Source organism: Phragmites australis, chromosome 18, assembly GCF_958298935.1.
Source record: "Phragmites australis chromosome 18, lpPhrAust1.1, whole genome shotgun sequence".
In the NCBI taxonomy this organism is placed as follows: Eukaryota; Viridiplantae; Streptophyta; class Magnoliopsida; order Poales; family Poaceae; genus Phragmites; species Phragmites australis.
Genome location: NC_084938.1, coordinates 1,339,186 through 1,366,282, shown reverse-complemented (window position 1 = coordinate 1,366,282; position 27,097 = coordinate 1,339,186). Strand labels below are relative to the sequence as shown.

Sequence of the window (27,097 nt, the reverse complement as noted above, 5' to 3'; positions counted from 1 at the left end):
CTCTGGTGAGTATATCTTCAGAGCACTGGACCACCCAGCGTGTATCATCTTCGTCTCTTTCTTCAATCCAAACACTCCGGCGTTGCCGACTTCATACGCTGGGCCTTCTGGTGTGTACAGTTGCTATGGGTTAAAACACTTCGGCGTGTGCAAACTCCTATGTGCCGGACCATCTAGCGTGGTTATTTTTCTGGGACTTATCCAAATCAAACAATCTTTATCCTGACTGCGGTGACTTCTTCATGTATTGCATCCATAAGACCTACTAAAGCATATACTTGGTAAACATATTAGTCTCATTGACTATGTTGTCATTAATCACCAAAATCACATACATACTCTAAAAGAACCATATTTGCTACAGTTTCTTGGCGCCATTTGCACCTAGGGCGACAACATGGTGGGCGAACAAAGTGGTTGTTCTGGTGGCTGCGTACGCGGCAGTCCTCCCCAGCATGATCATTTGGATCTAACCCGCCGATGTGCCATCGACATGCACATTTGGCCAACAGGTGTAGCTGACGCGCAGGCCATTCTGGCGCAGTGTTGGCTACCTTCGCGGGGTGGTGTGTCCAGCACTTTCTTTTGGATCGCGACTTACATGGCATCGGTGCCAAAATCTGGTCAGCAGCAGCCACCGCGCAACTCGTGCTGACGCCGTCGTGGTGTCCCTGCAACCTGTGCTAGCCGCTGACCACTTCTTTGTTGCCCGCCTTTAATGCGGATCCCGTCTTTGTCGCCCGCGTTCAACACCTCCGTCGGCAATCCACTCCGGTGCAAAGTTAGGAGGTGGCGTCGTTGCAGCGAACATGACCCTTCTAGGGCATGTATGTGATTTTGGTGATTAATGACAATATAGTTAATATAACTAACATATTTGTTAAGTATATGATTTAGTAAGTCTTATGGATGTAATACATGAAGAAGCCACCGAAGCGGGACAAAGATTGGATTAAATTAGACAAGTCTCAGAAAAATTGTACACGACAAATGGTCTGATGATGAGACATTTGTACACGTCGGGGCATTTTCCCTGGCAGTGGATGGTCCGGCGCTCAGAGGCTTGTACATGCTGGAACATTCTCAAAAGATGGTTCAAAGGTTGGACACGCCGGATGGTCCAATGATAAAGATTGGCTACGCCGGAGCATTTTGTAGAAGATGTTGCAATGGCAAGTTTTGGCGTGGTCGTACACGCCGGATGGTCTGGTAATCAGAAGATCTACACGCCGAATAATGCTCAGTGAGAAGTGACTTGGTTGGCTCAAGTATACACACTAGATAGTCTGGCGATACAGTTCAAGATAATACCGGAACATCTGATGTTCATAATGCGTTTGAGTGTGGGTCCAACGGCTAGTTAACATCTAGTTTTTGCTGTTATACACGTCAGATGGCCTGGTGTTTGTACTACTATTAACGTCGGATCATCCGGTGTTCACAATCTTTTTTTATCGTTAGAGCAACAACTAGTTCATGGGTTTGAGGCTATAAATATCGTCTCACTCGGCCATTTGAGTGTGCTGGAGTCCAAGGAAGCTCACAGACACTTGAAAAAATATCTAAGCCACCAAAGTACTAAAAGTGATCATCCAAGAAACTTAAGTACAAGATTAGAGAATAATTATTACTATTAGGCATAGAGAGAGTTGTTGCTAGGTATTGCTGCATAGAGAGAGGATCAATGAGTAATGCTATTGTGTACCAAGTGGTACGTCAGCACCTTAGAGTCTTGGTGACTCGTCAGTATCATAAGCCTTAGTGGCTCATACTTGTTGACCCACCGATTTGATGTGGAGCGGCGGCAAGAAGCTTGTACGAGGACGTGGAGATTGCGGCAAGTGACCCGAAGAGAGACTTGTGGTGAGATCTTACCTTAATAACTTGGTGGCTCAACCTAGTTGAGACCTAAGTGACTCAAGGGTCGTGATCGGGTGCCGTCCGGGAGCTATAGCCTAGGTGGTTGCTCCAATGTAGATTAGGGGTGACATTTATACCATCGATAACTCAGGATAAAAAATCCTTGTGTTGAGTTTACTCTATCTACCATCTTTATATTTTCGTATTTACATTCTTATAATATACATTTGCATGTTTAGCTCCTAGAGTAGTTTGCTAGAATTCGCTATAGGTTACAAACTCTTTTAAGCGGTAGAGTAGACACACTTGATGAACCTATAGCATATTTAGATAGAAATTGATTTATGTTTATCTTGTGAAGTTTTTAGAGCCGGTTGATTTTAGGTGTCCTAATTCATCTCCCTTTTAAGATGTCACCGATCCCTACAGCCACCACATACTCAGCTATGCACAGGTGCACATCGCTGCGGCATGGACACGGGACCTCCCTTGGCAACACGTTGTGGTGCGGAAGTAGGAGCCATCCGGGAGCTATAACCTAGGTTGCTGTCCAACCTGACTGCATTGTCGGACGGTGGCGACTGTTGGCACATTTCATCAGTAGAGCGTCGCGGCGTGGCCATCAGACAAGGAGGGTTGTTGTTGTGTTGGTATTTGTGCAGGTAAATCAAGCGATAATTGATGCATTTAGAGGGAGTAGTTATCCTGAATGCATTGTTCAAACACTTGTAGAAATATGTACAAGAGGATATGAAGAAAATTAAAAGCAATATGATAGTTTATTAGCCAATTGTGAGGTAGGTTGTAGTTCAAGTAGTTAATCAAACATGAGGAGTAGCCATAGAATCATCATCATCAGTATAGTTGTGCATATTTTGAACAAGTAACAAAGGAAGCAAGCTGAAACTTGGCATATTACAGACTAGTGGTTTTGATGTTAGAGGAAATCGATAGAGAGAAGTCTGAACTACAATCTAGTGTAGTTATAAGTAGAGTTGAACAATAGATATCAGATCCAATTATGGTCATATACCAACTAGGCTGATGATTTACGGTAATTTAGCTCTCTAGGATTTGCTTTGTTGAGGGGGTCTTCAGGAGGTTTAGCTGAAGAATGGTTACGACAATTTTTTAGAATAACATGCATGGTGGTGTGCCCTTTCATTAAGGTAGATAAGCATCAGAGTTAGGGTTTAGATCCAGGTAGCCTAGGCTGACCAAGGAGCTTAACAGTAAATGACATCAGTACGAAGACCAAGCCCCTGGCTGTTAAAGGGGAAACAAAAATGTAAAGAAAACTACTAAGGTTCCTGGAGATTTGCTGTTGCCGCCTAAGTTCCCATTATTTATCCTATGGTTGTGACATTTTTGTTTTTGAATAGGTGCCTGGCAACATGGATATGAAAGAGGACGCTACACTGGAGGAGATTGAGGAATATAACTTTGTAGCAAATCAGACGTTTAGGAGAGAGGACGAGTTCTATGTGTTCTACAATAATTATGCAAGAGGGAAAGGCTTTAGTGTTCGAAAGGATAGTGTGAGGAAAAGATCTAGTAGCAGTAAGGTGATATGGAGGAGATTTGTATGCTCATGTGAAGGATTCAGTTATGTGGATTACTTTGAAAGAACGAATCGACAAAGGCAGCCACATGCACTCACCTAGTGCAGATGCCCTTCTAGGCTCAGTGTCCAGATGAGTGAAAAGGGTGGCATCTGGTATGTTAAGGATTTTGTGGATATCCATGATCATCTTCTTGCAAAACCTGAGCATGTATTTGTATTGTGGTCGCACCATGGGCTTAATGATGCTCAGAAAGCCGAGGCAATTGCGTTGGGACTGGGTGGGCTTCGGCCATGTCAGATCATGGATGTCATGGACAAGAGTCATGGTAGTCCCAGGGAGACTGGATTTCTACTGCATGACTTGTACAACTTTATTGCTAGAGAGAAGAAACAAAAAGTTGAAGAAAGCGATGCAAAATATGTCCTAAACTATATGCAAGAGAGGGAAAATGAGAATCCAGAGTTTTATTTCAAATATAGTACGGATGATGAAGACCGACTTCAAAAATCTATTCTGGTCACGTTCACAGTCCCAGATAAACTTTGGTGCCTTTGGTGACGTCGTCGTATTCGACAATATGTATCGCGTGAACCAGTACAACCTCACATTTGTCCCTTCTATAGAAGTTGATCACCATTGCAGTACAATATTGTTTGGTTGTAGTATCTTATCTGATGAGACTATTTCCTCGTATGTTTGGTTGCTAGAAGCATTTTTGGAGGCGATGCGCTAGCAACATCCACGGTCATTGATCACAGATGGGGACACTGCAATGGCAAAAGTAATTGAGATTGTTATGCCAGAGGCGGATCATCGGTTGTGCAGTTGGCACATAGAACAGAACATGGTTAAACAACTTCAAGGTCGTAAGCTTAGGGAGTTTAGAAAGTTCATCTACCATCCTATGGAGGTTGATGAATTTGAGAGATGCTGGGTGGTGAGGAAAAGCATAATATCACAGAAAAGAACTTATAGATCTGGAGGATGTCTGAACTAAGGAAGAAGTGGTCCACGGCATACATGAAAAGGAGACATTTTTTGAGCATGCAGAGCAATCAACGAAGTGAAAGCCTGAACTCAAGGCTTCACAATCATCTAGACCAGAAGATGTCCATGATAGATTTAGTGGAGCATTACGAGTTTTTCCTGTTAAGCATCCATAGGAATGAGGTTGAGCTTGACGCAAAAGTCTCAGTTTTTGTCCCCTTCACTGATATAACTACTGACCTGTTTGGAAAGAGGGTTGTGCGTGTTTTCACATCGATGATGTTCCTGAAGGTGAGGGAGTAGGTTTGGAGACTATCTAAATGGGAGGTTATAGAGGTGACATGGAATAACAGAACTATAAGGTATAAAGTTGCATCAAAAGTTAAGAGTGAACGTCGGGTTCATGTGAAATGTATCTTTGAGGGCTCTTCGATGGTTAGTGTTGCCTGCCAATGCCGAATGATGGAGAGCGAAGCCATTCCATGTGCACACATATTTTGCGTTATGCGGTCAGCCCATATAGACATCATTCCTCCTTGTTGTATTAGCAATAGGTGGACGAAGCAAGCGAAGAGTGCATTCCTGTCTGAGATAGGTACCAACATGCAGGTATGGTCAGAACAAATGGACTGTTTTCATGCACTCCGCAACAAGGGTAATTGTGCTTTGTTCAAAGCTTCAAGGAGCGTGGAGGATACAAAGAGGGTGATGCAGTTCTTTGATGATATTATGGGAAAGATATCGAGAACCATGAGAGGATAGATGTGACGTCCTTAAGGCCTTTGCCGGTAGGGCGAACCGACCGTCCACCAGCAAAGTCCTCGATCCAAAGAAGATTGTTTCAAAGGTGCTCCATCATTGAACAAAGATGTGGAAGCCGTACCAAGAATCATGGAGGACAAATTAAGTGTAAGGAACTTCTCTAGGGGCAAGTGAGTAATTTTTGAAATAATTCGTATATATGAACTTTGGATGTTTTGTGTGATGTTTAGGCATATAGAGGCTTTATGGGGTTATCAAATGGCTAATAACCAAGTGTTGTGAGGCATATGTGATTAGTTTGCGGGATGACTAATGGGTTACCATCAGACTATGCTCATTTATATCCTGAGGTATCTCTTCTATATTTTTAGTTTGTTGCTTATCAAATTTTCTTAATTCATTGCGAGTTTCATGTTTCACTTGCTTGAAAATCCTTGAAAAATATGTGTCAGAAGTCATGAATGTACGTAGAAAATTTGATGTCTATATTTCCTAGTATGTTAAAATTATGATTTGCATTGATCCTTGATGTGGAGCAGAGCTGGATAGCTGACTAGTGCATAGGCAAAAGGAGGGTGCCCGCCATGCCAGAAAGTGTGCAATAAGCAACCGCCAAAAAAACTTATGTATGTGGCTTGCCAGACTTGTTCCTCTTGATATGTTGAACAAACTCCAGTGACTGCTTGTAGTCCACCGTGTTTTTGTGTTCCGATCCAAGTCCAAGTTGCTCATGGTTGTTTAATGTAGTGGTGTTGTTGACTATCTCATGAATTAAAAGCATCTTGCTTATGTACAGAGTTATAGCGTGAAAATGATGGTTTGGTTGGATTGCTCAAAATTTAGTTGCTCTTGCATGTAGTTTGACAGGCTCAAGGGGTCTCTTCTTTGTTGCACTAGACCACGAGATCATTAACTCGATTGATTAGCTCATGCGTCGCCTACTGATGTACATCTGCCTGAGATCCAGTGGGTCGATTCCGTGGGATCCGACACGGCGCAAGAAATGACCTTCAGGCAGGCGAAGACGAATCCAGTGCACGCCGCGAAAGAAAATGTTTTTTTAGGCCAACCGGGGAAACAAGATTGCTCATGTTAGGATAAAATTGATTCAAGCTTCATTATGGGCCTGTCAAACAAAAAGGTATCAATCCAATATTAAATTTGGATTTCGTTTCACATTTCAAAGATTTGTAATAAGTTATGTACAATTTTTAATGACTTTATACATTTTTAATGAGTTCATACAATTTTTTACATAATTTTAATTTTAATTTTTTTTGTAAATTTTTTAATAACAAAATGAGTTGGCATATCCTTGAAATACAACAACACTTGGTATTTCATGTGTACATGAGATCATATACCAAATAGATCGACCCGTGGTTCACATATTTAGGGCATGTTTGTTTTAGTTGGGGATTCTGAAAAGAAGCTTGTAGATTGTGGATTGTGAAAAAAATTTAGATTATAGATTCTAAAAAATTTTGATGGGGAGTTCAATAAAATAGACGAAAATCAGTTTCTTGGATTCTCATAATCCAACAATGTTATTGTAAAAATCTATGACAAAAAGCACATCATCTATAGATGTTCTCAATTTCATACTAACAAACCACTGCCTCAAGAAATCAAGTTCACGTACAGCAAAATTCTACTCAATTGCATACGCAGGCAAGAAAATGAGCTTCAACATGGAAGGGCGCAAGGAGCCAATCTATGAGCCACCTCTTAGTCGAAAGCAGCAGCAGTCTGAAAGCAACAACCCGGTAAGCATCACTCTGTACTTCGATTGTATGCCTTATGCACTACCATCACTAGTTAACACAACAGACATTGTTATCATCCGCCAACATCATACTTGCATTAGGTGGATTGTATAATTGATTTCAGATCTCCTTGGTGATATGCATCTGGACATGATCTGATTTCAAAAAATTAAAGTAACATTAACATATCATCCTCAGTAATCAAACTAGTACTTAAACGAATAGGTAAATTGAAAATTAAAGTCAAAGACTATAGTCGTAGATGGATGAAAGTAGGTTGCCTTATCTAGTTCACATACAATTGCTACCAGGATGTACAATAGGAATAAATCAGATTAAGAAGGGGATTACCTCAACTTCAATTTCACCACTTAGGTCAACACCTCTCCCTCTTGGGCCTCCATAGATAGCCAATTTTAACTTCTGACTAACATCTCTTACGGCCCTGTACACCTATTTTCATAAATTAATTAATAAACTATACAACAAAAGCAATTGCCATTCTCTGAACTTTTCAATGTACATCATGTTGTTTACTTGTGCAACTTATCAATCACAAGTCTACTGCGTGCTTATATAGTCTGTTAATATATGGCAGGCAAAACCCAACAAACATATGATGCATTACATTACTGATATGCCATTATCAATATATGCACACTTAACTGACGTTCATTTTATATGATGATGAGCAGGGCACATGTATATGTTCGTAGAAATCATTAGCAAATTCAGAAAGGAAAGGAAGGATGATGCCCAAAAAGTAGGCTTTGGTTCATTGCTTCAATTAAAACCTCTTAAAATTCAACGTGACATGTGCAAGGAAATCGTGAATACTTTTGACATCAAAACTGAAGAATTTATAATTCGAGAAAACAAGGTCAAAATAACCATCGAGGATGTCGAACATATACTTGGGTTACCAGCCAAAGGGGATTAAATAAAAGAAGCACCAAAGAGACATATGCCGAATCTGTTCCAACAGTACAAATGGAAAGATGACATAGCAATTCGTTCTGTTGTACTCAAGTAGTATTTCAAGACCACCGAGAGCTATTATGATGACTTTGTTCGAATATTTGTGTTCTACACAATTGGTTTTTATCCTTGCCCCACAACTCAGTTGTATGTCAAATCGTACTCTATCGGACTCATAGAGAAAGTTGAAGATATTAAGAATCTTAACTGGCGCAGCCTTACTTTAAATAGTTTCATATCACAAAATACATTAATAATGAAGCTGCCAATTTGGTGGGAAATCTAGCTTTGTTGCAGGTACGTACATTCTACCAAGTTTTCTATGAAGGGCCTTCATGCAAATAGTCTACTCTATTGTAAATCAATAAGTTTACACTTTTACTTGCATGCAGGTATGGTACTCGGAGAAGGTGTCTATGACTCATCTATATCCTACCTTATGTCTCACCGGATGTGAAAAAACACTTCTGCAGTTCTGGGACCAATCAAGAGGAAATAAACGAGCCAAACTTGAACATCATCATCAATTTGGAGAAGGAACGGTAAAACAGGCTACACAACACTTAACAATTACTATTTCAATTGCTATCTAGGATTCTGCTACAGATTCATTTTCTTACTTATGTAATCGATTGTTCATGACACCATGCGACCTATAGCATTCACAAACCATGCACAACTACTGACATCAATTCACCACCACAAGAATGTGACAAGTGTAAATCAGGCAGCCCATACATGAAGGTATTTATATAAATCCATTTTTTGCATGAACAAGTAAACAAAAGCTGTTGCCATAACCTCACAACTATGCAGTAACTACAAGAAAGCAAGCAGTACATTACTACATTGTGGTGACACTAGGGATAATAGTCAAAGGCGGGCTCATAGGAATTCACAAACGCATTGATGCATTAGAAGGCAATCGGGTAAGTGTGTTTAACCATGGCAATTCATACCTTTGTGAACCTCCCAAAAGAGAAGAGTTGACATTTAAATGTCTCGACCTTTGTAGAGTGCAAGTCCAACACAAAAGCTGAAGGCCAATAACCTCCGAATGTCGAAGCCATCAAAAGATGATGAATCTGGTCACAAGGAGGACCTAGCAAAAGCGACAAACAAACAAATACGGACCTCAGCTCAAAAGGTCAATGTCCATCTTTGTCGGTGTATCAGGAACCGGGGGTCCCCGAATCCCGAGGCCAGGCCAGCCATCCGCCACATGGCGTCATCCCGCGAGGTCTCTCCTGTAGGATGAGAAAAGATCAAGTCCCGGGAGAAGGTGCTCGGGGCCACGGTCGGTGGCCCCCGAGTACCCCAGTTGCCCGACGATCCACGGAATCTAAGTACCAGGAAGGAAGTGCTCGGGGAGGTGTGCGGTCACCCCCGAGCACCCTAGTCCCCCGACGGTCAGAAGAGCTAAGTTCCGGAAGAGAATGCTCGGGGCTGCATGCGGCAGCCTCCGAGCACTCGGTTCCCCGAGGATCCGTACAAGAGTGATCGGGAGAGAGTGCTCGGGGCTGCACGCGGCAGCCCCCGAGCACTCGGTTCCCCGAGGGTCCGTGCAGGGGTGCTCAGGAAAGAGTGTTCGGGGAAGTGGACAGTACCCCCGAGCACCCGGCACCCCGAGGACAAGGATAGGCATTATCGGGAGAGAGTGCTCGGGGATGTGAACAGTACCCCCGAGCACTCGATACCCCGACGACCCAGAAAGACCCCCGAGGGGCCCACCGATGAGGTGTCAACCAGTCAGAGGTCCGAGGCCGCATTTAATGAGCGTGCGTGGCCTGACACCTCCAACTGCTCCCGCTGCGCTCAGCGTCAGTTCCTGCCATGTTTTGGCAGAGAGGCGTGGGGTCATTAATTGCACGGGTCCCGTCCCGTGCCATCCGGCTTGTCTCGGGATAACGTCGTAAGGATCAAGGCGTTCCGTCTGCCGCGCTGCTGTGGCAGGGGAATAAGACAGGGCGAGCACGCCGGGTTGCTCTGCGGCTGCCCGGTGTGCCCTCTCCACGGCGCCCGTTGCCAGGGCATTTATGGTGATGGGTGACCGGGCGTGTGACACATTTTCCACCCCCGATCACTTCGCTCAGAAGAAATGATGATGCCCTTTCCATTTATAGCGTCTCGAAACTCGTGCCCCCTCCTTCCTTTCGGGGCATGTCGCGGCCGGCGTGTACTTAAAGCAGCCGGCGGCACAAAAGCAGGGGACGGATGGACCGGGCGACAAAACAAGAGACGGAGAATAGCACAACAGAGATCAAGAGCAGACACGAAGAACGTAGCGCAAGAGAGCACTGTGAGGAAGGCTGAGCTTAGTCCCAGCCGAAGAACAAGGAGCCTCAAGCTCTTAGATAGGCCCATATTCTTGTAACCAGCAACATCCTTGAGGGACTTCCTCGGGACAGTTATAGCATCCATACAAGAGTAGGGTATTACGCCCCCGTGCGGCACGAACCTGTCTAAATTCCGGTGCATTTACTTCTTCTTGCACTAGGTCAACACCCCCACCACCGGTCGTTGCATTCATTCCCATTTATTTCTCCGACGAACTTATTCAGGATCATCCCCCCGGCCAAATCTCTAAAAAGGGGTCTCTCGGGATCCCTGCGACAGGAGTTAATCCTCCAACAATCTTGTTCATATCCAGTTCATGACGCAATATAACCCCGATTTTAACTTCCAACCACAAACTACAAATGCAGCAATCCGTCTTCTAAAGGATGTATATCGCATAAAGAATGGGGAAGATAGAACTGTCTACTTAGAGACAACATATATTACCAGCGTGCTAAGACGGGATGCAGAATGCACAATAGACGAGGAAGATATAGATCAGCATGATATGGTGCGTTATGGGAAAGATAGAACTGTCTACTTAGAGACAGCATTAACTTATCTGAAACATGATATGGTACAACTTGCATCCTTCCTGATTAAATTTAATATTTAACTACCTTACTTGCTCAATGGCGGACACGTTCTTCGAATGTAGGAAGGTGGAGGCCACAACGCCATGGCAACAGCAGCCACGGTGGCTAGGGTTTAGCCTAGTCGACGCACCCAACCCCGCCCCCGATCTGCCTTCACGCAACCTCGCCCCCATCGACGCCATGCACTCCCTCCCCGCAGAGCCAACACGTCGTCTCCCTCTATGCCAGCAGCTAAGGTTCGCCAACCCGACGCGCACAAGGACCCTGATGAAGCCACAGACGCTTAACGCACCACATTCGCCCCCATGAAGCCATATCTGATTTCCCCAAATTGCCACCGCCGAACCTCTAAATCGTTGCATCCGATTTTCCCAAATCGCCACTGCCAGGGAGCTACAAAGGAAGAAGAGAAGAGCATCAGAAAATGAGAGATGTTATCTTCCAATGATAAATGAATGGGTCCCGATTAAAAGAAGAAAATGATTATCAGTTATTAATTGCCCTACTACATGCTCAAATTTACTTAGATGCCACAACTTCTTTTTCAATAATAACCTTGTACTACTTATACTTAGTCATCAATACTAAGTCATATTACCGGTGAGAGTTTTAGTGGTATAAAGTACATATGAACTGTTAGAGGAAGGAAAATGAATAGCTCACGTTCATTCGAGGGTACTGTAAATGTTCTATTCTTTAAACGAATAGACATGAAATCTGACTATTATATTAAGGAAGAGGGGCCCCCACGGACAGAGTTAAAAAAAAAAAAAAGAGCAAGCGCGAAAAGGGTAAGTTGCCCTAAACTCTTGGCCCCCGCCATGCTCCACATCCTCAGCTCATCTTTTAAATGTTTTACTAGTACTACTAATTATGTCATTATCCTGTGATTGTTATTTAAAACTGGAGTCTACCCTAATGCACGTAGCTTGCGGTGATAGGTCACACGTTCTGAAAGATTCCACCTTGGGGTGCACGAATTGACTCGTCGTTTAACTTATGTTACTGTTATGATATAGGGACAAATATGCCATATTATCACATTATAAATTTTTCGTGGTTTGCCTCAATAATGGAAAATTTCACTTGACAAGTTATCGAACATAATTCGGTCTAAAAATCTACTGTTCAATGGATTATACATATCTACCTTTTCAATTTTGGGATTTGCTGCTTAACAAGTTTCACTAATCTATTTTTGCCGCAAAAAAAAAAGTTTCATTGATCTATTTGTACTTTGAAATGATATATGTTTGTCCCATTTATCTTTATATGTAATTTGTATGACCATGAAGTACAATACCTTTTTTTTAAAAAAAATGTGAAGTGTTGCACCAGTAATATTTAGGTGAATGGATTGAAGTGGGATTACTTGTCCTGAACTATAATTTATAGACGCACGCATACATTCAAATCATCATATACACATATTTATACAATGTCTATTAAAGATCACAAAACTTGAAGATCGATGAAATCATTACAAACGCCTTGTGTCCATTGCTAAGAAAAAACTACATTCTTAATACACAATAAGTGAACATAAGGTTTAATCCCTAATAGGTAAGAGAATAACCACCTCCACTAATCATCCCACATCCTGAGCTTTAGAGGATGTTAGCAGCATATGGGTGAACAAATCAGAAGAATGCCAAACTAAGCTGACTGGCAGATGCCAAATGTTTTTGACGCCCTAAAAAAAGAACAAAAAAATACAATCGTTGCAGTAGCTCGAATGGAATGGGATTTTCTGCTCTGGAGATATGACAAGTAAAAGAAGTAATTGGAGAATGGAATCCAAAGAAACCCAATTATTTCGTTTGTTATGAACACCCCCCCCCCCCCCCGGGGTTTATTTTCGCTTCTTCATCGTGTCCTCTTCTCCACTTGTTCTTTGGCTTCCATGGTGTGAGAAAAAGAGCATGTGGATTAGGTGTGCACAAGGAAGGCTGCTGCGTTGCCTCTGGAAGGCAAGCAGGCAAAGACAAGAGCTGCCGAGCCGTACATCCATGAGCTGGTACGCTAAAACAAAGGACGGTAAAAGCTTCATGTAACACTCCTGTCAACAAGGCCTTGCGTTGCTGCCGCTGCCGCTGCCGCCATTGTTGCTGAAAGCTCCATGGTCACGGTCATGGTCTCACACTCTCATGGAGGTGACCTGACCTGACCTGACCAAAGTGAAGCACTCGACCCTACACAGAGGTCGCTCCTTGGGGCTTTTACCGTGCAATAACTGAAGTGCATATGCTTAGCTGTGGTACTGTACTACAGAGTAGAGAGGTGCATATGCTTAGCTGGGCAAGGAGGGTTCATCAGCTACAGTGCTCCATTAGTGGGGCAGGATCTCCATGGAGCAGGACATGCAGCAAGGACCAAGATCAGCGGAGTAAACGCACTTCAATGGATGCAGCAATGGTACTTCGCTGGCTGTGTTGTGCAGATCTTGGAGAAGATTGTAAAGGAGGGAGTAGACTTGAGAGGGTTGAGAAGATGCAGAACATGGGCCACCAATCTGCATGCAAGAGTAAGGTTGTCCGGATTCCGATACGTATGGCATACGATCCTGCCAAGTCAAAAGGGTCCGTATCGATATCTAGATCTTAATTTCATAGAATTATGATCCGATGTGTATTATCAAATGAATCGTGTAGGATGGCATAGTATTGGTAGGATATCGATTGGGTAATAGTAAGCTAAATTGAAATTGTTGTGAAAATTTTCACTCGAATTTACATAATTTGACTAAAATTATCAAAATCAACATTATAAATATCCATTTCGTAGAACATATTACAATTCTTATATCAAATATATGTATTTTTAAAATCTGATAGAATCATGATTCTACGATTGATCCTACTTTGGATTCCAATCCTAACAACCACCTTAATGCAGAGTGCAATCTAGCAGTCGGAACCAACTAACTAGGCAACCATCTTTGGTCTTTTCAGAGAGAGAGAAAATACCAATACAATTCCATCAGAGTTTGTTTACAGTGTCTGTGGAACGCCAGGATGCTGTGAGTGATCATCAGCATGGTGGCTATCATAGTAGTATCTGAAATCTTTTTTTTTGTTAAAAAGAGTAAAGTATAGTTAATCTAACAAGTAGTGACATTTTTTTTCCTTTTTGAGAGGAGTTAAATCTAGCAAGTCTAGTAAATTTCACAAACAAAAAACAAATACAAATTGGGTAGTAAGGCCCTGTTTGTTTTTTATTTGGATTATGAATTCTAGCCTAAAAGCAAAAGCACAAACAAACACCATAATATAAAAGCTGATTCTCATAATCCACAAGTTAAATTGTACTACAAAGTCTCACGATCCGGTGGAAAAGAGCTTTTATAGATTCTATAAAATTAACTAAATTATCACAATTTAAAACTAAAACAAATAAACCCTAACTAGACATTTCCAACAACATGGGCCTTGAAACGGGCTGCAATGGCAAGCCTGCGATGGAGCTCAGCAAGACTGATGAGCTTGTCCACCGTTTGTGTTCATGTGATCAGCAAGACCGATCGTGGGCCTACTTGGGCCGTCACAGCGCTTAAATGTAGGGATAGATGTGGAGCGATTCATCAGTTTACTTTAATTTAACTTATTTAACTAAGTAATTATCTTTATTCACAGATCGATTCATATTCATCCCTATAAAGCAGCAGACGTTAATGCGGATCACTTTATTGGAATCAAAGGTTTGTCTGGCATTAGAAGCAATGATCCAATGTTTCATATCAGCCCGTTTCTTCACTGACACTCGAGTTAGTCGAGTACATCAATGAACACAGAACCTCTCAATTATCATAAACCATTGTTGTTGACAATCCACACCATTCTCAAATCATAAATTAACCCTCGAAATATGCCAAGCATGATATCAAGGTCAACCAGAGGCGGAGCTAGGCCTGATTCAAGATTTAGGTCGTGTCTAAGGTCAAACACAGATCATGACCGATAACCCATAAGAGCTAAAAAAAATAAGAGACAAAATACAGGCCATGACCTGAGCCACAACTCAGGTGCCCCAGTGAGAGCTTCGCTCATGAGGCCAACAGAAAGGTAAGAACAGAAAAGAAAAAAAATCTAAAATGATGTGGAGGCGTGAGGATAGAACTTCACCCACAAAGTTCATATTCTAGTATTAATAATTTACGCACATATAAATACTTTCAACGGTATTATTAATAGACGTATGATAGAGATGTATTTATCGGTGTATGATTGTAACGTGCATATATATATATATAGTTGTGTGTCCACGCATCACCTTGTAATAGGAAAAAGAAAGCGTTTTGTTGACCAATTTAATTTTGGTTTGCCGTCCACATCTCCACACTCCCACCCACAGAACAGACCCAAACCAGACCCCACTTGTCATTCTCCCGCCCCCTAGAACCGCCATTCCGATCCATCCCTCCCTGGCCCCACATGTCATCCACCCATTACTGCCTACTCGTATAAATACCCAGCGGTGCCCAAGCCCACCACGCGCCTCCTCCCCTCCCAATAGAAAACGAGAAGAAAAAAAAAATAAGGCGAGCCCCCAAATCGAATCCACACTCATGGCCGCCGCCCTCCTCCGCCGCTCGCCGGCGGCGCGCGCCCTCCTCTCGTCCCGCCTCGTCGCGTCCAAGCCCCACTCCTCCGCCCCGTCGCCGCCGCCGTCCAAGGCGGCCCCCAACACCAAGACGTTCTCGATCTACCGGTGGGACCCCGACTCGCCGTCGACGAAGCCGCACCTCAAGGACTACCAGGTGGACCTCTCCGACTGCGGGCCCATGGTGCTGGACGCGCTGCTCAAGATCAAGAACGAGCAGGACCCGTCGCTCACCTTCCGCCGGAGCTGCCGCGAGGGCATCTGCGGCAGCTGCGCCATGAACATCGACGGCGACAACGGCCTCGCCTGCCTCACCAAGATCTCGTCCGCGTCCTCGGCCTCCACTGTCTCGCCGCTGCCGCACATGTTCGTCGTCAAGGACCTTGTCGTCGACATGACCAACTTCTACAACCAGTACAAAAGCGTCGAGCCCTGGCTCAAGCGCAAGAACCCGCCGCCTCAGCCGGGGAAGGAGTTCCCGCAGACCAAGGCCGACCGCGCCAAGCTCGATGGCATGTACGAGTGCATCCTCTGCGCCTGCTGCTCCACTTCATGCCCATCCTACTGGTGGAACCCCGAGGAGTACCTGGGCCCCGCAGCGCTGCTCCACGCTAATAGGTATACCACCGCCACGACTCCCCTTGATACTGCCCCCCTTAATTCTGCTGTGATGGCATCATTTAAGAATTGTGTGTTCTTGTGCTGGATCAGTTTGATTTGCTGAATGATGTTTGATTGATCGTTTGATAAGTCATACTCTGCTGATTGCGAAATAGTTGTGGATCATGTGCTATGTGTGATCAGTTTGATGCAGCTGCTATCTTTAGTGTGCAAGCGTGGAAATGATTGTGATTTAGAAGGATTGGTCGTTGGTCTCATGTGATGACGAATTGTTTGATCCTTTTATGTGGTGATCCCCTGTTGTTTGTTTGGTAGCAGTATCACCCCTGCCAAGCAGCTTAGATGATCACAACTGGGTGGGTACGGTGACTCTGATCTGATGATAGTAGCACCACCAGTGAAGGAAATGTGTTAAATGCATATGTTAAGTTGATGATTGCTTAGACATCCTTTTACGGTTCTGAGTATGATGTTCTCAGAATAGAAAATAATCTGTACAATGTGGTTGTTGTAGTGGTCAATTCTTCACAAGATTGCTAACCTTATTGTTGTGAATTTGTTCCTTCGGTGATTTTTTAATCTAGTGCTAACCTCTTTCAGTATAGAGAATGCTAGTTTCTCCCTTCACCAGTAATTTATGGATGATGATCTACCCAATTTTAGGATGCTAAAATTCTTTCTTGTGGTGTGTCACTTCTTCCCCTTGAATGATAGTTGTCTAATATGATTAATTTCTTTGTTGTAAGCTTTAGGATGTTGCTAAGTCCATGACACGTTCACCCTTTTTAGGCTTCCGCTGTGGGGGATGCTTATCAAACCAAAACCCAACATGTTCATGCACATTCAAGCTCGAGGATATCATGGGGTGTCAGAGAAGAGAAACCTGCGGGACCACAAACGTAGATTGCTTGCAGCAAAATATGAACTGAGAGGAAAACTTTATAAGGCTGTCTGTAGGGACCCTGATCTTCCGTCAGATATGCGGGAAAAGTTCCGCTATAAGTTGTCCAAGTTACCAAGAAATAGTTCCATGACACGTCTTAGAAACCGCTGCATTTTCACTGGCCGCTCCCGTGCTGTCTACAAGAAATTCCGCATGTCCCGTATTGTGTTCCGCTCTTTGGCAAATAAGGGTGAAGTGTTGGGCGTAAAGAAAGCATCTTGGTAGATGTTAACAAACCAGTAGGACAAACCACTAGCTCTGCAGTAGTCAAGCAAAATAAGGTTGCCTGCATTCAATCTTTCAGTGTGGGATCCCTGAAACTATCTTTCAAGTTTCTGGCCAGCAGCCAATGTGTTCTCTTTTTTATTATTTAGTTGAATCAGTGTATTGTACTGTTCTTCCGGCTATTCAGCATTATGAAGTTAAAGTTTTGGAACATTTCTGAATGTGGTAATGTTACTCTTTTGGTCGCTGTCTACACTTGCAATTGTGAATGTGTCATGTTACATTTTCGTATCTGTTTATGTTTATAGTTTTCCATGTTCCTAATGAAGTAGGTACTATTTCACTGCAAAGCATACCTTGTTTGCTCTCAATGCTTTGGACTTTTGGAGTACTGTATCTTTATTGCTAATCAAATCTGAATTCACTAACAGTTCAGCTTCCTGTTTCCTGCCAGTTGTTTGTGTTTGGTTTTTTTATGTCCCTTGTTTGTGCAAATGTTTGTCCAGCAATTTTTGTTCTACCTTCTGGACTACTCTAAACCTTATTAATTACGTAGCCAGTTCAGCATTATGTATGTTCGGTGTTTCTGTTTCTGATTTATTTGTACCAAATTTTTTGCATTAGCTGTTCAATTGATCTTATTTTATCTACCTCTATTTCATTGATTTGATGTGCGCATGGAGGTTTTATTTTATATCTTTGGAATTCAGATATGTTAAATAATTTGGTTTGCAGCTAGTATAATGAGCATAAATGTATTTTGATATACAACAATATCAGATTCCTAGATGCTATAGTCATGTGAGTTGAGACAAATCAAAATGAGTTAATGGAGCTAGTTTTGTTTGCCTTAACTTCATACAACATAAAATGGAATCTTAAACATGATCTGATAGAACTGATCCAGCAGTTTACATTGTCATGCATTTATGTTTTTTTAATGAACATGTACTTTTAGGTAATATATTTTATGAGTATTTTCAGTACCTACTGTCATAAGAAGCTGGCTTTCTCGTTAAACAAATAGCCTATTTAGTAGTATATCTGTATGTAAAACGCTGAGGTGTGTAGAAACCAAATATACTAGTCTGATTGGCGCGCTTACGCCACGCCTTTTTTTTTCACAGAATATGACAAAAGAAGACTTGAAAAAATTGGGTTCACCAATTTAGAATATCTCAATATTTATTTATAAATTTATCAATATTTAGCACATTCACTTAATTATAGGGAAAACAGTAGTACTTTCATGCATGCACATAATTTTAGTACGTAGATAACAGTAATACGAAACTAACAAAACTTGTTCCATATTTTTTGAGTTTTAAATATTTTTCTGTGCATTTTAGATTATTTCAGTCAATTTATCAATATAACTAATATTCATGTCGATATTTTTTGGAATTTCCTGAAAATAAAATTATATTATATATGTAAATATACGTATATGTGTATATATATGTTTTTATATACATATATACGTATATGTATATATGTACATATTGTATATCTATATGCACACATATGTGAGATCTACTGCTACAGTAGCTGCAGTAGCCGGACCTGGGAGCGCTCGAAATCTTGGCTCATAATATATGTTATAGATGTGTGTGCTATTTTACATGTTTCCGTGTTCTCGCCTTTGGTTGAGTTTGAAATTGTGGTGCGACGGTAGAACGTGCTTGTCATACCACGATTGCTCTGTGCTATAAACCTCCACTGTTTTCCCAGGTGGATACAGGACAGCCGTGACCAGTTCACAAAGGAGCGCCTGGACTCCATCAATGACGAGTTCAAGCTCTACCGTTGCCACTCCATCAAGAACTGCGTTCATGCCTGCCCTAAGGGGCTGAACCCGTTTAAGCAGATCGACACGATGAAGAAGCTGCAGCTCGAGGCCCAAAAATGAGCATATTGTGCCTTGCAAAAATTATGAACAAACCTGTGAAAAACTGCATAGTTTGTACCTGACAAATAATCGCTGGAACGCAGGATTCCCGTTTGGACCTTCACTCTGATGCTCTTAGCGAGTGAATAATTGCTACCGTATTGGATTTGATTTTATGTTATATCTAGTTTGGTCGTTTGCCATGCATCGTATGCTGTTATGGACGCAGTAATTCATGGATGATGGCCATTTCTTAAGAGTTGTTTTATAGTATCAAATTCGGTATCTTTTGAGGTCTTCCTGCCTAAATCTTGTCAGTACGCCATTCTTCGAAAGATCAAAGGCTCCTTCATCAGTTGGTACCACAAAACCACTCCGTAAATACTTGTACATTGGATTGACAATTGCATCAAGATATGGAACAAGATGTTCATCTCCATGCACCTCTTGAACGAGATCTTCATTCCTGTTTCTGAACTGTGTGGACCATCGTCGCTCTTGCGCTATGTGACGTCCTACTCTACCACTAAAACATATTTTAGCCAAAATTCAAAATTCCAGTAGCACTTCCTTTGTATTTTGTACTATAACCGACTCATTATCCTAGAATTATATATATAAGATAATTTTTTTAATAAGCATGAAATGAAATTGTATAAATATGTCATACCAGATAGTACAGAGACAGAACTAGATGCAACTTTAAATACAATAGCACCAATATTATACATATGTTCCTGGTGCTTTGTACTATAAAGTTGATATGGGTGAGCATTTTTATATACGTCTAACATGCATGTATGAATACATGTTTTTAGTGCCTACATGAGGACATGTACATAAGTACGCGCCTTGTTCATGTGTGGATGATTATGGATACAAGTTCACGTATTCATACATGCATGCATGTTAAATGTCGAGCCAACCGTGATAAGTTATTATTATTGTCGTTTATTTTCTAGAACATACAGTGATACTAATTTTTTTATGAACCTACCGTGATATGATTATTATTGTCAGATTTTGGTGATCCGGCAGTGATGACATAGTAAATATGATCCTTTCTATAGTAGTGACTACAAGTGAAGTAATAGGCATGTACTCTGTTTAGACATAACATTACATTACCAGTTTTAGGTCCACCATTAGTTAGATAGTTTTCAGAGATCAATTTGAAAGCATGATAGCATTGGAGTAGGTAACCATGTGGAGCTAATACGCAAAAAAGTGTGAGGCTACTTTGAAATTTCCATACGCGGGTCATTAGTTCATCGGGATAATTTGAAGAACATAAGTATAGATAAGTACTTGTGATGTATATTACACAGTGGCACACGTTATGTAGAATGTAGTTCATAGCAAAAGGAATTTCATATGGGTGAGACAAGCTATTTATAAGTCAAAAGCTTTTCCGTTGCCAAAAGAAGCTACTTTCATTTGCTAGTAAAAGGAGGTATATAAATACAATAGCTTCCACAGTTACCGTAGGGCCACGTGCCCATGTGCTAGTCACACCATACACACACCCGTGCGCGTCTCACGGGGGTTTTCTACAGAGCGTCTGACTGAGTTCAAGTTAGAATATGATACACACATACACGTTCAGTGGTACTACGCATTTTCGCGCAGTAGAGACCTTAGACCTCATAATCTTATTTTAGCGTATGTTTGGACATGCATGTGTGTTTGTGCGTATTGTGTGAGTGTGGAGTACGTAGGTTATATGTGTCCTTGTTGTACCATCTAAAAAAATACAATACGTAAATAAAGCACAAGGACATTTATTAAAATTTACAAGAAGCATAAGTGTTTTTCTGTTAAATTGCAGTGCATTTTTTTACCTTTTCTTTTTCTTCTTTTATTTGGCCGGTTGGGTTAGGCCGAGCTAAGGCTCAACGGTCTTTTGGCCTATTCCGCCCAAGCAGGGCCCCTTCCCTCACGCATGTAAGAGAGAAGGAGTGGTTAGAGTTTTCCAAATGATTCTCGCACATTCTAGAGCATTCTAGAGCATCCTAGATTCTATGTTTCTCGTTTGTGTTCATGTGGGACCCACCCCGTTCCTCCCGACCAATGGCCTTGCAACTCGCGGCAAGATAAGGCAGCCATTCTCGAGCGCACACTGCCCTCCTCCTACCCCGCGCAGATAAGCCCCATCCCTGGTTCTAGAAACACGCAGCCAGCAGAACACCAAGCTCGCCACGCATCGTCGCGCAACACCTCGCCAGCCGCGAAAAGCCGTCGCCATCGCTGCTCTCGCAAGAACGCGGCCAGCAGCAAGGAGGCAGCGTCAATGGCGACCATAGCCACGATGGCCATGCTCAAGCCCGCCAAGATCCTGGCGCGGTCGGCGCCGTCCACCTGCGGCAGCAACAAGGTGCAGAGCGTCTCGCTGCGCAGCCTGCAGAAGGGCGCGGGCAAGAAGGGCGTCCTGGCGGTGTCGTCTCCGGCGGCCGCGGCCATGGCGGGAGCCTTCTTCTCGGCGCTGGCGTCGTCGGACGCGGCGCTCGCGGCGCAGCAGATCGCCGACGTGGCGGCGGACGCCGGCAGCGACAACCGGGGCACGCTGCTGCTCATCGTGGTGGCGCCGGCCATCGGGTGGGTGCTCTACAACATCCTGCAGCCGGCGCTGAACCAGCTGAACCGCATGCGCAGCCAGGCGCTCATCGCGGGCCTGGGCCTCGGCGCGGCGGGTTTGGCGTGCGCGCCCGAGGCCTCCGCAGTCCAGGACCTCGCCGCGGTGGCGGCGGCGGCTCCGGCCGACGACAACCGGGGCCTGCTGCTGCTGATCGTGGTGGCGCCGGCCATCGGGTGGGTGCTGTTCAACATCCTGCAGCCGGCGCTCAACCAGCTCAACCGCATGCGATCCGACTGAGCGCGCCATGCGTGCGTGCGTGCGTCAAGAGTGTGCATGCATGTATGCCAGTGTGCGTCCGTGTAGTAAGGATGGTAGAACTACAAGTGGTCTACGTACCATGTGTTTCAATCCTCATTCTTGAACAGATGCAGCTCTTTCTCTCCCTCCTCTCTCTCTCTCTCCATCGAGAACATCCCCCTCTACTCCTTCAACACTGAAATTTACTATTTCATATCGTTCTTATAGGAAGCAACTTCTCTAATGTTGTTGTGAAATCCATGCATTCCAAACATTTAGATATTGAGCAGCCAATGAACTCTGTTTCCACTGAAATACGGAGTACTGTATATGAGCTTTATTAACAAAAAAAAAAACTCCACAGTTTGAAGCCGCCAAGCTCCAAAGGCCGCCCAGCCGACCCGAGCGGAGCAGTGAGCATTGGGCAATTGGGCATCCTTGGTGGAGATCCCCGTGACACGTCTGCTCCTGCGAGCTATAAGTAAATTTTATAAGATCTTATTTAGAAAGCTTGTAAGATCTTATTTATATTATTTATTCTATGATTTAATAGTTAAGTTAAAAAAAGAGAGTAAAGATATATTATCATAGAGAAAAAAATATTTTATAGAATAGAATGGAATTGCATACGTTGCAGGACCACAGCTGAAAGCTGCAGCGTCTAGCGTCTCGTTGTGGCCTGCCGCCGCCGCGGCGGCACCCGATACAGAGTAGACAACACATCGCCGCCATGCTGCACCTGGACAAGACGCATGAGTCTCCATGTGTAACCTATGCAGCTGCATCTCAAATATCTCCCGGAAAGCCGGAAAGGATTACCACAATCACATAGTAATCATATGAAAAGCCATACATAGTACATTGTACAATGCTATTTAATGAAATATTATTTGAAAAATTACCTGTTGCTATAAGGACTTATGTTTTGCTTCTCCGCTGCATAGTTTGAGTACCTGATCTTAATCTCGATGAACTAAGTAACTCATATATTTGTATCTATCGAGATACTGAAAGATACAGACAACTAAATACAATTATTTCTAAGATTATACATATTTACCAAAATTAAGCTAGAAAAGATTAGGACAATAAACACACCCGTGCTGTCCAACGGCGATGATGTGAAGGTCCACCACATCTCCTCCATCATCACACTTCTTCTCCGTGATGGCCTTCAACACCTCTTCTCCCGAGTCCTCGTACCTTACCCTCCCCCTCGGCCTCGAGTACGACACAAAGGCGACACCACAATCCAGCCCTCCAATGGGACTCCGCCGCGTCAGCGCGGGATCATGGAAAAGCGTCCTCCCCTTTGCCACCCTGCCTTGCCTGTTCGCGGGAGATCTCTCGCTTTCCCTCCAAACAGTGCGCGCGCGGGCGGCTTCACTCGCCCCATTTCGCAGCGAGGGCTCCTCAGGTTGCGTCAGGCACGATGGCGAGCCGGCGGCGGAAGACTCGCGGGTGGTCGCGGGCCAAGGCCAAGAAGACGAAGTATCTGAGCCTGACCAGGCACTTGATTAAGGCGGAGGTGGGGACGCTGCCGCAGTCCCCGGCGCCGTGGGAGGAGGCGGAAGTGAAGCAGGAGGAGGGTGGCGATGCAGGCGGACAGCAGCAGCTTGAGCCGTTCGCGCTGCATCACGAGGCGTCCACCCTGTTCTTGGCCTCGCCGGCGCCGTCCCTCACCGACATCCTCGGCGCCTCCGCCGGTGGTAACGAATCGCCGTCCGCATCACCGGACGACGTATCCGGAAGGGCGAGGTTCCCGGGCGCGGAGGAGGAGGACCTGGCGCGCCGCGCGCTCCGGGGCAGGGAGCGGTGGGTGTACTGCAGCAGCAGCTCCTCGCCGACGACGACGACCACCACCACATCGCCGTCTCCGTGCTCGTCCGCGGCGAGCACGGGCGCCTCAGCGCGTTCGCTGCTGCTTAAGCTGGACTACGAGGAGATCCTGGCAGCCTGGGCGGAACGCGGATCGCTCTACATCGGCGGCGGCGGGGACTGCCACGCCACGCCGGAGCCGGAGCTCGACAACGTAAGTCCGCTCCTAGCAAAAGAGCAGCCTTTGGGGTTCCTGGTCTTGCCCGTACAGTTCTTGCCTTCTTGCCTCTTGGAGGCAAGGCTGTGACAACGGTGGCGCCGTTTGTGCAGGTGCTCGTGGAGGTGGAGCCGTCTCAGCACGCCACGGCAGCGTCGGCGGCGAGGCCCGGGAGGGCGGAGAGGGTGCGGCGGTACAAGGAGAAACGGCGGAGCCGGCTGTTCGCGAAGCGGATCCGGTACGAGGTTCGCCGGGTCAATGCCGTCAAGCGGCCGCGCTTCAAGGTGACAACGACGCCACTCTTCTCTTGATACGCCATTGCCGATGTGTCAAAGTGCCATGACATGAGCTGCTGTGATCGCGGAGTAGTCGCGGGCGGAAGTCTCGCCCGGTTGCGTGCCAGCCGATAACGTTGGCGCCCTTGAGCGTCATCTCTTTACTTAAGGTGTCATTGTGGCGAACCCTTCTCCCTTGCACTGCATCCGGGTGAAAACTTTGACCGGTTCTTCGGTTGCGCGACGACGGCGTCATCGTCACTCTCTTCCTTAAGGCGTCAGCTCGAATGCTCACCGTGCTCTTCGGTGTTTGTCTTTTTCCTTTGTAGGTTGACTCCTACATCTTCGTCTCACAGCGATTCTTCATGCCTCTGTGGCACTCCTCGACAACAGTTAGTTCCAGTTAGCACTCCTCCGAAGCGACGCGCTGCCGATCTATGTGTCAGTGAGGTGCGGTGTGGGAGCTAGGCTCCGCCGATCGAGGTTGTGTTGTGGCGGCGTGGGAGCAGGGCTTCGCCAGCCTAGTTGCGGTGGCGTGGGAGCGGGACTCCGCATGGCCGAGTTGTGTGTGCGTCAATAATTTGGTCGTTTAGCGCGTGAGTTGAGTTAGGTTGGACATATCTGATGTCTGGTTATACCTCTGGTGTGGGTCTCGTTCTGTTTTTCGATATCGTGTGGTCGTCTCGGGGTTTCTGCTGGTTCCTTTTAACCGTGCTGTTGTAAGGTTTTCGAGCCTGATTCTTCTTATAAATTAGGTCAACTTGGTTATTTTTATCTTTCTTCTATCTTAATGTAATGATACACGGATCTCCCGCTTACTCGAGAGAAAAAACTGCTTCACCTTTTGTCATTGAATTCTGTTCTCACCAAACCTTGCATTCCTCGCATTACCGCATTGCAGGGCCGTTTCATAAAGGAAAACGGGGAGAGCGAGCTCCAGCCTGCATAGCCTCCTTGGCTTCTTCCGTTGCCACAAGGATGGACGCATCTATCTTTCTCGTGTACATACCCGGTTAGTTGCCTTTCATATCCAAATTTCAATTGATGTATCAGTCTGCCCTGCACAAGCTGCAAGTTTCAGGTTTAGACGCAATGTAGAATGATATGTTTCATAGGATGGAAATAACAGAACTGAGAGTGAATCATGCGGTCCACTCTAGTAATGCAAGTCGGTGAATGGTGAATCTGTTCACCGGTGCATCATGTATTTCTTCAGAGGATGGGTTCTAATTTGTCAAAAGGGGCAATGTTCATCAGAGTTGGTAACAACTCGGTTTGACTCTTAGGAAGGGCTCGAGATTTCAAGGTCTGAGCCATCGAATTAGCAGAAAAAATGGACCCTGTTTCTCTGATCTTATATAACAAGAGATATTTCTTCTGGCACAGATCAAATGCTTCATATCTGCAGTTTCATTTCTATAGTGCATCTTCTTCAGAGCCTGTTTGCACCATGGCAAAACAACTGTAATGTAACCAACAATATATGAAACTTGTAGAACAGTAAAGCTGGTGAATGGTACTGAGCCTGGGCGTGCAATTGCAAATGTATTCAGGCATTCAGCAGTGGCCGGAGGGATGGATCCATGCCGTTGTGCTGCTGCTGCTGGAGCCAGGTACAGGCACTCTCAGTCATGTGAACCGTTCTAGAGCTGGACCTTTCTGTATGATTCTGGAGCGCAGATCGTTGTCTTGTTCCTTCTGGCTGCGACCTGGCCCAACTGTCGATGTCGGCACGGAGATCCTATACAGGGCTGCGTCTTGGACCACCGGGCGGCAGTTTGGCAGTTTGGCCGTGTACTACCTTTGACCTTTTGCTGTAAAAAGTAACAGGATTAAGGCTCTGTTTGGCCAATGAATTTCGTCTGATATCTAAATGAACTGAATCGTTTCCTGCAAAAATCCTGTAGAATATCTGTAGAATTCATGCTTTCCAAACCAATCCAATTGGTGCAGATCAGCCAGAGTGAGAAGGGTCACGATGAAATCGCGCGACACAGAAAGCTTGTCATCTCCGAGCTTTTTTATTTTTATATTTTGAAAATAAAAAGTGTAAAAATAGATATCTGTTTGAAAAAACTGCAGAACTAGCTACTGTCGAGAACTGGAAGTACGAGAAGAGCAGGCCCGGTCCATTCACTGAAGCAGAAAACCACGGCCTTTTGGGCTTCCGTGTACGTAGATTGAGTTAAGCCCATGATTTCTGAACTTTTCACACTCTCTTGGTCTTATTTTTTTATTTTTTTATATTCTAATATAAAGTCTAGCTTAGAATTTTGGGTTTAAGGTGCATTGACTGAAGCAGAAAACCACGGCCTTTTGGGCCTCCGTGTACATAGATTGAGTTAAGCTCACGATTTCTGAACTTTTCACACTCTCTTGGTCTTATTTTTTATATTTTAAATTCAAAAATTGCAAATATATGTATCTGTTTTGAAATTTTGCAAATCTATACTGTTGTCTCCCGTTTGAAGGGTGACAGGAACATGTCGCTCTTTCAACAGGGTCCTTGTCGTCCTTCCAACAGACAACATGTTTTTTTTAAAAAAAACAGCTTTTCAATGCTTTCAAAATTCAAAAAAATATCAAAATAGTGTTGAAAAATTCTGAAAAACTTTTGTGGTGTATAGGATGCTATCATCTAACACTTCAAAAAAATTTAGATAAAAATATGACTTGTACAATAGGAAAAAAGATAAATTTCAGGAATCCTTAAATTTGTCATTTTCGTTTCTCATTGTACAAGTAATTATTTGAGTTAAAAAATTTGGAGAGCTAAATGATAGCATCC

At 44.0% G+C, this 27,097-nt stretch overlaps 3 protein-coding genes across 8 annotated transcripts; all 3 read left to right on the top strand.

Annotated features, from left to right (window-relative positions):
• The first annotated feature begins 15,334 nt into the window (after positions 1 to 15,334).
• On the top strand, positions 15,335 to 19,334 carry LOC133899540 (succinate dehydrogenase [ubiquinone] iron-sulfur subunit 1, mitochondrial-like). 2 transcript variants are annotated; one of them, XM_062340532.1, is made up of 2 exons: positions 15,335 to 16,068; positions 18,971 to 19,334. In XM_062340532.1, exons 1-2 carry the CDS (start codon positions 15,416 to 15,418, stop codon positions 19,146 to 19,148), a joined length of 831 nt encoding a protein of 276 aa, XP_062196516.1. In that variant the 5' UTR covers positions 15,335 to 15,415; the 3' UTR covers positions 19,149 to 19,334. The 2 variants fall into 2 exon arrangements, with proteins under 2 accessions (XP_062196516.1, XP_062196515.1); XM_062340531.1 differs by lacking the exon at positions 18,971 to 19,334 and adding an exon at positions 16,861 to 18,952.
• A 1,908-nt stretch (positions 19,335 to 21,242) lies between these two features.
• LOC133899542 (photosystem II reaction center proteins PsbY, chloroplastic-like) lies at positions 21,243 to 22,145 on the top strand. Its single transcript, XM_062340535.1, has one exon. It carries the CDS (start codon positions 21,418 to 21,420, stop codon positions 21,997 to 21,999), a length of 582 nt encoding a protein of 193 aa, XP_062196519.1. The 5' UTR covers positions 21,243 to 21,417; the 3' UTR covers positions 22,000 to 22,145.
• A 1,286-nt stretch (positions 22,146 to 23,431) lies between these two features.
• On the top strand, positions 23,432 to 26,272 carry LOC133899541 (uncharacterized). 5 transcript variants are annotated; one of them, XR_009906370.1, is made up of 4 exons: positions 23,432 to 24,031; positions 24,148 to 24,318; positions 25,211 to 25,321; positions 25,863 to 26,272. XR_009906370.1 is itself a non-coding variant. In XM_062340534.1 (3 exons), exons 1-3 carry the CDS (start codon positions 23,432 to 23,434, stop codon positions 25,256 to 25,258), a joined length of 819 nt encoding a protein of 272 aa, XP_062196518.1. In that variant the 3' UTR covers positions 25,259 to 26,272. The 5 variants fall into 5 exon arrangements, 2 of the variants coding, with proteins under 2 accessions (XP_062196518.1, XP_062196517.1); XR_009906371.1 differs by having other exon boundaries at positions 25,811 to 26,272; XR_009906369.1 differs by having other exon boundaries at positions 25,806 to 26,272.
• The last annotated feature ends 825 nt before the right edge of the window (positions 26,273 to 27,097 follow it).